At 44.6% G+C, this 11464-nt stretch overlaps 1 protein-coding gene across 2 annotated transcripts in view; it reads right to left on the bottom strand.

Moving 5' to 3' along the window:
• The window catches only part of NAA50 (N-alpha-acetyltransferase 50, NatE catalytic subunit), a 28035-nt gene extending 16618 nt beyond the window's left edge, over positions 1-11417 (bottom strand). Inside the window, exon 1 of one of the 2 annotated variants that reach the window (XM_015874300.1) lies at positions 11215-11417. In XM_015874300.1, coding sequence (XP_015729786.1) covers positions 11215-11222 — 8 coding nt within the window. In that variant the 5' untranslated portion in view covers positions 11223-11417. The remainder of the gene's footprint in view (positions 1-11214) is intronic. The other variant, XM_015874309.1, reaches the window with a different exon arrangement.
• Positions 11418-11464: the final 47 nt, after the last annotated feature.

Raw genomic sequence — 11464 nt, 5'->3', positions numbered from 1 at the left:
ACGAGAGATCTTTATTTTTTTGTTACATTAAAGGCAAAAAGATGAGAATCGTTTGCTAACTCAAAAGCATTGGACGGCACTCATCTTAGCCCATGTTTTCGCTGGCAAGAACATAGATACTTAATTGGCTATGTTCGCCATCTTCTCCAGTATCTGTCCTTGTAGAACTTGTTGTTGTAGTGAAATAAGATGACTTGTTATGCCTTCAGCTGTTTAAGTTGTGGGGGTGTCACATCTCCCAGCTTACGATCGCGGCTACTGGAACTTAAATCAATAACATGCTTCAACTCATTGACACACTATCCAAAATTTTCTACGGACATACTAAAATGTTTCTTTACTATTTAGAGACTTGCTCCACACCAATTGATCAGTTCAATACATCCGATGAACTGCAGCGTTCAACCCACAAAATTCACTTTCAATACTAGTGGCTGCTTTAACCTGCACAAATAAACTAATAATATAATCAGTGCGTAGTAAACCAGGAGTTTGAGGCCTACTACTGCTACACTCGCATATTACCCTTATTGATTGTTGCGCTTACTTAATGGTATAGTGATTGAGATACATCTCAGTATGAATTACTAAACCTCTGTAGATAATCTTAAATGTGAAGGATTCTTAAGGCTGATTGGTAGAGACCCAAGATATATGCAGTACTTTGTCTGACATGGTGGCAGGGTAATTAATTTAAAGTTTCATGGCTTACGAACACGAAGTGCCTAGCCACCATACATTGTTAATAACGTTATGTGCAGCAGCAAAACTCATGTGTAATGCCTATTAATTTTCATGTAAGTGTGTGCCACTGCCACAGGTGAATAAGTGCATCAATTTTATTTGATTCCTCACATTGTAAGTCATTCTTCCCGTGGTGACTTGAGAAGCAAGAACAACTAGTTTGAACACAAGTACACCAGTGCATTGGGTTCCAGCCTAAATTGTGTTGAGTGTTGTATATTCGAGTAAAAGCCCACTCAAGTAGCACTAGAAGGTTTATTTTCTGCCTTCAAGTTGACGCCAAAGGGACAGGTTCTCTATCTTGCCCATTAATTAATCATGATTAGCTGCAAACCAGGTCGATAAGGAAGAGAAAAACCTCTCACATTTCTCCCCGACCGCTTACAGACCTCTTGGTAAAATTTATTCTAACCAAGTATACTAACCTTTGGTTGATACCTTTTTATTTTTTACATCAGTAAGGTTTTTCAGGGCCTCAGGGCAGACTCGAGTAACACTACGCTGAACGGTCTTTTATTATGCCAGCTTATGGTTCGACTTTGTATAAGTGTAAAAGGTTAGTATGCTGCGGTCTATTGTTTTTGCCTTCTGTTTACCGAAAGGAATACCTATGCACGTATTCTATTATCGCGCAGGTATTATTTTTCGTTTTTGCCATCTGCTTCCTACTAGTGTTGGATGCTTTGATGAAGATGAGGTAAGGTAAGTTGGCTATGTAGGCACAGTTGGAGGGCTTGCAACACCTTTGCCAGAAACTCACACAGAAGGCGTGGTTGAGGAGACAAGGCCAAGACGACCCGGCCTACTACAGGCCGTCTAGCAGTTTCCAGGTAATCAAGGCAATACTGGATTAAGTAATCAGTCCAGAAAGGCAGGCAATAACAGCTATATAAACTACTGAACCAACAACACACCTTCTCAGGCTGCAGGACCTGCTGCACGAGAAACTGTTCCAAGTAGTGCACAGCTGAAAAGTACTGCTGACTAATTTGCCTGAGCCCTGGGCTCCCCAGCCTCTCACCTACATTGCTACATTAATTGTGTCTCCTACATCTCCTTCGTCCATCTCCTGTTGCTCTGCCAACTAGCTTGTTTCTTCTTAGGGTGAGAATTACAGCAAGGGGCCAGTGAGACATCCTGGAAGACAGTTGTGAACCGAAATTTGAAGAACCACTAAACAGCAAACCTGATTTTAATGTTCTTAAGTTTGTTTGAATACCACATATTCAAACCATAAATTACTTTAATATGCAGCACTAAGTTGATTTAAATAGCATCGCAACACATCTATCGCACGTCAAGCATTTGAAGGCCAAAATAAATGAGCCACAAGAAAAGGGAGACATAACACCATGTAGGAGTTTCCAGTTTGCGAAGACAGGCAACAGCAAAAAGTGCCATAGAGCACCAAACTAAAGTTTTAGTTTTAACTCACATGTGGTCCCTTGATTGGGTTTACCAACATAAATTCTGTCAAACAAAGAGGGGGGGAAAAAAAAGCTGCAGAGGCAGAACTGCTTCTTGAGCAGAAGAGCCAGCCTTAGTCCCCACATTAAATTGCTTACTGGGAAAAAAGGAAAAAAGCCAAAAAGATACAAGAGAAAGCACAGGGACCGTTCAGCGAACTCACACTCAACCTCAACATATAGAACAGCGTGCACTTCAAATATAAGGGCTTAAAACCACCCCAGCCACAAAATATCCAAGACAAAGTGCCTAGAAGGAAGTACACCAGATGCTCATCCCCTTCCTTTCCCCTGGAGTGAGAGGCAAATTGCTTGGTTTATTTAAAGCTTCGTTACAAGTTGACAGAATTTTCTAGTTACTTCTTAGCCAAAACAATCACATAAAATTTACTGTATCAGCTGTGTATTCCAGCTCAGAGATCTGTAACAGAAATACCTAATCTTTCAGTGCCTGCAAAGACAAAAATTAAATGCACAAACCTCAAATTAGCACATAAGAACACCTGAAGCACTCAGGTATCATTCCTTAAATAGATTTTATTCCATATTCCAATCAACTTTCTTCAGAAGATAACACAGTTATTACTGGCAATTCCAAATACAACCCCTTGGAGGTAGCAGAATTGTAATTCATTGTAAGCATCACCAAGCTTGTGGTTCAATGAGAACAGCTTCCCAAAGTCACCCAAACACAAGGAATCATTTTCCATAGAAACACAGAATTGCTCAAGTTGGAAAAGACCTTAAAAGATCATTGAGTCCAAAACCACAATCTAACCATAGTACTTAACTCTAACAACTTCCACTAATCCACCATCCCTGAGCATCTCAATCCCAAATGGTTTCTAAAGCACATTCAGGGATGGTGACTCAACCCCGTCCGCTGTGAAGCCCTAATTCCAGTGCCTTAACAACTCTTTCAGTAAAGAAGTGTTTCTTGATAATCCACCTAAACTCAACCCTGGTGCAAGCTGAAGGCCAATTTCCCTAGTCCTGTCAGCAGTGAAGAAGAGATCAACCCCACTCTCACTGTAGCAATCCCTTCAGGTTATTGGAAAGAGACAATAAAGGTCTCCCCCTCACCTAACACCCCTGTTCCTTCAGTTGCTTCTCTCACAGGGCAGATTCTCCAAGCGACTTACACCTTGTTGCCTTCCTTTGGACCTGCTTCAGCACCTCACTGTCCTTTTCCTTAACTGAGTGCCAAAAACTGAACGGCAGCACTCAGGTGAGGCATCACCAGTGCTTGAGTGCAGGGGCAGGATTCCTTCCCCTAGTCCTGCTCACCTCACGACTGTTTCACTGATACAAGCCTGGATGCCATTGGCCTTCTTACCACCTGGGCACACTGCTGGCTCAATATTCAGCCAACTGTCCCATCAGTCTTAAGGTCCCCTTTCTGTCAGGCGCAGCTTTCCAAGCCAACTCTTCCCCAAGCCTACAGGGTTGCCTTTTTTATATGGAGGAACCAGGGACCTCCTGCTCAATCATACCAGGCCTCTTAATTACATGGCATTGCCTTACCTAAGATGAGTACCAGTCAACTGGAGCCAACTCCAACAACAATCACTGCAAGGCTGTTCCCAAGCCAATCACTGTTTCTCATATTATGCATTCTGTCTGATTTCCACCCAAATTAATTAAGTTGCTACCATATGCGCCCTTTCAGGTAGTTGATGCGAGCCAGATATTCCTTACCCACAGCCTGTATCTTTTGAAGAGCTACCTGCCAATTCAGCTTTCACTCTATCTAAAGTCCCAGCTCTTCTTTAACACTGGCTTCTTAATTCCTGCTGCTAGCCACACTAGCTCTTCTTTGCACTCCATCACATTAATTTTCCTTAAACACAATTGAACCAAACTTCACTCTAAACAAAACCCTGCACAACAAGCACACAGTTTTCTCATCCTCTACTGAAGCATTTCCCCTGACAATAACCTAGGACTACATTTGCAATTTTCAGCAACGTAATATAACTCAGTTTACTGAGGAAAAACACACTCAGAGGTGGTTTCTGGTCCATAAGGCGCACAAGCACAACGCAGCCCACTACATCAGAGCTGAGTGAAGCGTGATTCACAAAATCCTGAATGGAAAATGGGAATTTTACAGAGGTGCCGTGGAGAGTTACTGAAACTGGACATGCATGCCCAGAACATCAGCATTAATACTCTGGCTCTTACAGGCACTGCCCTAAAGGTCTTAAGCACTTGCAGGAAACACACAAATACACATGCACCTTCCACATGGGGGAACAAATGCAAATCCTATTCATTATGTTTGCAACTGCATTCTCCACCTGCAGCCTACCAACCGAGCTACAATAACACAGTTGTTACTTCTCACTGTAATGGCTTTAATTCAGACTGTGTGGAAGTTAACTGAGTTACGTGAGAGAACAGCATTTGCTTTTGCTGTGAAGGCTGTACTTTGCTTTTTTGATACATACTAAAGAAAGAAGCAGCTATAAAGAAAGCTCATAAAGAAGCTGAGTTCCAGAGGAGAAAGTTCAGGAGTAAAACTAATACCATATACATAACGAACAGCCAGCATTGTAACACCAGTTTTAGAGCAGACAGCAGAGAACAATGGGGAAATTCCCAAAATTTCTTAATGCTGTAAAGAATCTAGCCTCATTCGGCTTTAAAGCAGCAATAGTCCCCTCCCCAGAGGGATGTGCCTGACTGAAACAAGAATCTCTTTTGAAGCGATAGCTGGCCCAGGCTTATTCAAGCATCCTTGGTGCTTTCTAAATTTAGCGAACTGGTTATCTGCAACTTGCAAAAAATGTAAACTGAGGTAACAGTGGAAGAGGCAGGAGAGGGAGGCAGGGGGAAGAAGACTGCCGAACAAATGAAAGGCCTTTCAGAGAAGGTTGTCACCCCGTTTACGCAGCCAGCTTGCTTATTGCTTCTATTTTTGGCTTCCAAAGTCCAAAAAGGAGTCTAGAACAGGATAATCCACTCCCAATAAAAATAAAAGCCAAACCAGAGCTACGGAAAGCTAATAGACCTGAAAAGGGTGTGGCTTTACTTAGATTCAGCTTCAAAGCCAAAAGAGCCTCTCTAGATTTTTTTTCCTTAATATAAGTTCTTATTCTTTAAACAGATGAGCTGTTCCTGCTAGGCACATAAGAAGTCTAGGTCCTTGTGGGCAGACTGGCATGCTCCAATTATCTAGAAGATTCTGCCTGGCAAATCTGCTCTGCTTTAATCATCCAAAAAGTCAGAAAAGATGAGTGCAAGTCTATACGTTTCTGAGCCCCAGCCTCCTTACTCTGAAGTTTATTGCTGGCACGTACTCACACAACAACCTGAATATCCTGCTGCAAGTTTATGCCCGCTTGATGCATTATAAGAACAGCACCAGTGATGTGTCAAAAAAATTCCAGGTAGTGTCAAAACAGAATTAACCAGAAGACTTCTCCCAAGATGCCACAGTTCAAAGGAATCTAGAGTGCAAAGAGGTTTTGCTGGAATCTTAATCTAATTCCACAAAACATAGTTCAGACAATAGCAGCCCCCTCTCCCTAAACAGAAAGCAAATGGTGATTAAACAGAATTACAGAACAAAACCAGTGGAAGGGACCTCAAGGATCATGTCGTTTCCAACCCCCCTGCCTGGCAGGGCCCCAAACATACACCTTTAACAGATCAGTGTTGCCCAGGGCCCCGTCCACCTGGCCCTTTGACACACCTCCAAGGAACGGGGCATCCACAACCCTCCCTGGGCAGCCCTGTTCCAGGGCCTAACCACTCTCCCTAGTAAAGAACTTACCCTAACATCCCAACCTAAATCCTTCCCTCTTTCAACTTAAACCATTTCCCCGTGTCCTGCTATTGTCAGCAGCCTTCCAAGAGTTTACTTCCCCTCCGCTGGGAGTAAGTTCCCTTCGAGGTACTGAGGCTGCAATGAGGTCACCCGCAACCTTCTCTTTCTCCGGCTGAACAAGCCCAAACTCCCTCAGCCTGTCCTCATAGGGGAGGTGCTCCGCCCCCTGATCATCTCCGTGGCCCTCCCTCTGGACCTTTCCCACACAGCTCTTAATGTCCTTTAACATATATTACCAGTCAAAGTAACTTCATTATACTGCGGACAATTTGTTCTTCAGACCTAGAAAACTGGACCACAATACAGCACACCAAACAACCACATCTTCTAATTAACATTTACGGTCCTAGAGGTTAACATGCTAGGGCATTGCTGTCACATTAAAGAGTCTCAGCCCTGTTATGCAAGTGCAGAGGAAGACAGTGAGATTCAAGTTCAAGATGTGTCAAAAAAATAAACTTTTCCTGAGAAAACTCGAAGATGATCATTGTTGTAATTGGATACAAAGACAGAATTCACCTACAGTGCCAGCTGACAAGATCTGAAAGCTCAGATACTAAACAGAAAATAGAGTGTATTGACTGTCTAGAAGAGAAAAGCCAATGCCATTAAATACATCAGCTTAGCAGCTCACAATGCTGCTTCTTGAAGAGATCTATGAGCTGAAGGCCTATTGTATTGAATTTGCCTGTCCGCCTACCAGCGAAAGCAGGATAAGCAATTTATGTCTGTGATCTATTAGAGCAATAAAGAGCTGCCAAAAATCCTAACTCCCCACTGCTAGTTAGCTAAGCCACTTCTCCTTATTTAGCCAGGTGAGCTCACGGAGCAACATTCAGATATTGCCACGCCTTTCAATACCTGAAGGGACTTACACCCGCGAGGGGAGTAAACTCTTCGAACGGGCTGACAATAGCAGGACTCGGGGAATGGTTTTTAAGTTAAAAAGAGGAAAGATTTTAGGTTGGATGTTGGGGGAGTTCTCACTAGGAGAGTGGTTAGGCCTGGAACAGGCTGCCCAGGAGGTTGTGGATGCCCTGTCCTTGGAGGTGTTCAAGACCAGGTTGGACGGGGCCGTGGCAACCCTGATCTAGTAAAGGTGTATGTTTGGTGGCCCTGCCAGGCAGGGGGGTTGGAACTACATGATCCTTGAGGTCCCTTCCAACCCGGGTCATTCTGTGAATTCTCTGTGATTCTTAAGCCACTAATTCGCAGTCAAAGCCAGGAAATACCTCTCACGCAGTTTGAAATAACTTCCACATTTTTTTTGTGGCTCACACTAACCAAAACTCCTGGAATAGCTCTAAATTACAGCCCCCCTTCCATACCCTCAATGTTCCTGAATATGAGAAATACAATCCTTAATTACACCTCGCTAGGAAATTCATGATATCTTCAACTATTAACAATTCATTAAAGTAACTTAATGATCTTCAGGTACACAGCAGAGGTAAAGATTTACGCTTCAGATTCCACAAATTAGCAAATGCTTGGTTCAACCCAAGTGCCTTAATTCTTACACAAATCTGAATGGCTAAAAGACAATTCTTGTAACATAAAGTTAACCTCTCCATATAGAACTGATTCAAGCCTGCTAAGAAACCAACCAAAATATGAAACAGAGTCCAGAAATAATGGAAGAAGGAAGGTCATGTGAGCTCATGGAAGCATTTCATACAGTTGAGAACTATACCTGTGCTGCATAACACTCTTACTTAACTGCTCTCATTTCTTCCCTAACACAAGACTCCACCCTTCAGGAACTGAAATACCTTCGTTTGTAGTGCCCGGACAGCATTAATGAAAGTGGGTTTGTTTCTATTTTCTATAACGCCTCATTTCATTTCCTTTCTTTAATGATAATTGAAATTAAACAGCTTTCTGTTGATACAAAGGCCACCAGTTACCATTTCCCAATGCTCTACTTCCCATTCTCAGGTCGTCAAGTACAGGAGTCTCAAACAACGAGCAAGTCGTCTTTACAGACTTCTCTCTTATGCACCCCCACCTTAAGTCTCCTCCTGGAAAACTTCTGCTCTTCTAAAGCTCCAAGGAAGAACACATGGATCATTCACTCTCACGCCTCTTTGTAACAAGGGAACAGAAAGGATCCTGAAGTTGCCTGCCTTACCTCGAAGAAGAAGGGATGCCAAGGGACCAACACACTCTTCTTCATCAGCTCTCAAACAAGTAAAGACAATCTGATACTTCTCTGTCCTCGTCCTGACCAGTCCTCTACCCACAGTGCATCTTAATCTGTGGTAAAGAACAAATCAATAGAATCTATCTAAGCTCTGTAACGCTAACTTGGGAAGGAGTGCAGAATAGTCCTCTGTTCTTGTGCAAAGCCACATCTACGGCTAACGGGCCTCTAAATGCTTGAGTTTAGAGGTAGAGACCTTACCCATATAACTATCCATAGTGCATTTTAAATATGCTGAAATTGGCCTTCGCTGTTACATTAGAGCATTCTCGCAGCTGTGGTGCATTTCTACAGCCAGCTAAGAGTAGACTAGCCGCACATGACATTCCATTGCAAGCAATTGCTCTGCATGGGGCTGGTCTGGAGGCTTTGTAGCCAGCGAGCAGAACCCTGGAGACGTAAGATTGTACTGAACTGCCAGCACACAGAAATCTGGAGGCAGCCTTCTGATATATATGATATATATAATATATAGAATATATATAAAGAACAAAAACTTAAGCATGGACTTTTAAGACAGTGGTACCATACCATGACCCAATTCCTCTCTTTGAGCTATTCTTTTCATCTGATGGCCAATGTATGCTGCCATATACATACCATCCAGCTTAAGGCCAGGGCATCCACTGGTCACAGCACAAAACAACGACCCTTGCACAGGATCACAGGTGCAGGGCCTTGCTCACGACACAGCTCATACACAGCGCATGCAGTGTAACATCCACTTGCACAGGGTTAGAGCTGTGAATTAGAAGCACACAACAACTGCATCCCTTGGGGTAAACGTGACTTTCGAGATACAGGGCAATGGGAAAAAAGCTGGACTTCTCTACAGCTCTCTTGGTGAACTAAAACAGATTCAGGGAGAAACAGCTTGTACTGCAAAGCCTCACAAGCACCTAGACAGGTCATCAGCGAAATGCTCAAATTGCAAAGTTTACCTCAGCTAACAAGTGAATGGCTACTGTGAAAGCGAATAAAGGACAGTCAGGTTTGCTCCCCAAACAACATTGTACTTGAGTTCCTTCTTTCCATTTTTGCTTATTTTTCCTCAAGCAAACACAGTCAAAATAGATCTCTCCAAATCCAGAACTAAACAATAACAACAATTATGAGATGCAATAAATATGAGAAAAAAAAGGCGGCCCCTAGAGATTCAGTAACGTTCCTGAGAGAATAAAGGCAATTACGTTAGTTTTTCTAATCGTGACTTAAGGGGAAAATAAAGAGGGAAGGGGGGGGAAGGGGAGGGAAACGATATTCATGGGTTTTTCTTAAATTACTAAAACCATTCCCAGGAGACAAGGGATGTGCTCCCAAATGCCCTCTCTGTGTTTCATGGTTTGCGTTTACTTATGGTGAACACACATGCTCCCAAATAGAATACACCTCAGATGGAGTAGTTCTCGCCTCCCCAAAGAACCAGCCCACAATTCTGAATAAATACTGAAAGACCAGATTGCAATCCCTGTCAAGCAAGGCATTACTTTTATACATGCTAGAGTGAAAAAGCTTTAAAATCTATTCTCGGGACCTGGTCTTCTGAAAGCACTCTGAATCTTTGTAAGCTTGACCAAAAAACAATTTGGCTTTTGTTTGGAGTAACCCAGCGCGATTTAATTGTTTCCTTCTGATGTTGTTAATCTCGTCCTTTCGATCTCTGATTGCATTTAAAACTGGAATTTTGGTTTTAATTCTGCATATCACAGAATCACACTACAGAATGACCCGGTGTGAAGGGGACCTCAGGATCATGTAGCTTCAAAACCCTCCCTCGCCTGGGCCAAAGCGGCACCAAAACATACAAATTTACTAGATTCAGGTTGCCCAGGCCCGCGTCCAACCTGGTCTTGAAACACCTCCAAGGACGGGGCATCCACAACCTCCCTGGGCAGCCTGTTTCCAGGGCGCTAACCACTCTCCTAGTGAAGAAACTTCCCCCTAAATCACCTAAATCTTCCCTCTTTAACTCTAGACCATTGTCCCCTAGTCTGCTATTTAAATCAGCCTCAGTCAATAATCCACGTACGAGATCTTACTCCCTCCGGGTGTAGGTTCCCTTCAGGTATTGAAAGGCTGCCATAGGTCTCCCCGCAACCCTTTCTTTCCCAGGCTGAACAAACCCCAACTCCCTCAGCCTGTCCTTCATAGGGGAGGTGCTCCAGCCCTGTTATGTACCTGTTATCAGGAAGCCCTTCCTGTGTGACCTCACCCCAATCACTAATAAGCTAAACCCCTTACCATTTCTTAGCAAAAAGCTTAAGCGCTTCAGCTTCCATTCACCCCGCCTTAAGCTGTGAAACTGGAATAGTAATATCAACCCTTGCGGTAAACACAAGTTGTTCCCAATGAGCCCCCCCCCCCCCAAAAAACTTGGTTATTTCGCTTGCTTTGAGAAACAGCTGTGGAAAACCTCTTAACATACAAGAAGAAACTGAGGCAGGGGGAGGAAGGCCCGATGCATATGACCCTGAACCAAGGGGCACTGGGTAACCTAAGAGGCTGAGACAAGTGCCTTAAAGCAACCTACACAAGGTCAATAGGGTCACCTGGCCCCAACCCAACCTGAGGGCCCCCAGCCCGGCGCTCCATCTCGCTCCCTAGCGGTGGCAGCAGGCAGGGTGCCCCATCAGCCACACCTGGCACGATCCTCTGGAAGCCACGGAAGAGCAAAGACGGCCTCACAACTCTGCTCCTTCCACCCATCCATAGAAAACCACCGCTTCAACACTTCAACCCACAATACAACCAAACAAACGCGGTCAACTACGAAAATAAGAAAAAGGGCTGGAGACGGGCAGACCCGCAGAACCACGAGGGCTCTTTACTCTGTCGGACCAGCCCGTAACTCAGGGCCTCCCTAATCTCCACGGGAACATAACGAGTCAATTTCATAGGGTAAAGAAGCCACAAGCGACGCCTGGTTCCCTATGCAGGCCCCGCACCAACCCGGCCGCGCTCATACTCACCCCTTCATGGCGCGGCCTGCCCGTTCCCAGCGTCCCCGCTAGCAGCACGCCAGGGCCCGGCGGCACCACTCGGGCCTTCCTTCTTCTACCGGCCCTGCGGCCGGCAGCACGAGCGGCCTCAGCCCTTCACTGCTCCCGGGCCCGCTCCAACATGGCCCCCGCCACCTCCTTCAACCGCCGCCCGCCCTCACGACCCCTCACCTCACGCATGCGCGGCGGGGTCGGGGCGCGAATGGCGGCGAGGGGGAGG

The sequence above is a fragment of the Coturnix japonica genome, chromosome 1 (assembly GCF_001577835.2).
Source record: "Coturnix japonica isolate 7356 chromosome 1, Coturnix japonica 2.1, whole genome shotgun sequence".
Lineage (NCBI taxonomy): Eukaryota > Metazoa > Chordata > Aves > Galliformes > Phasianidae > Coturnix > Coturnix japonica.
The sequence above is the reverse complement of the archived record's forward strand: the minus strand, read 5'-3'. Positions and strand labels throughout refer to the sequence as shown.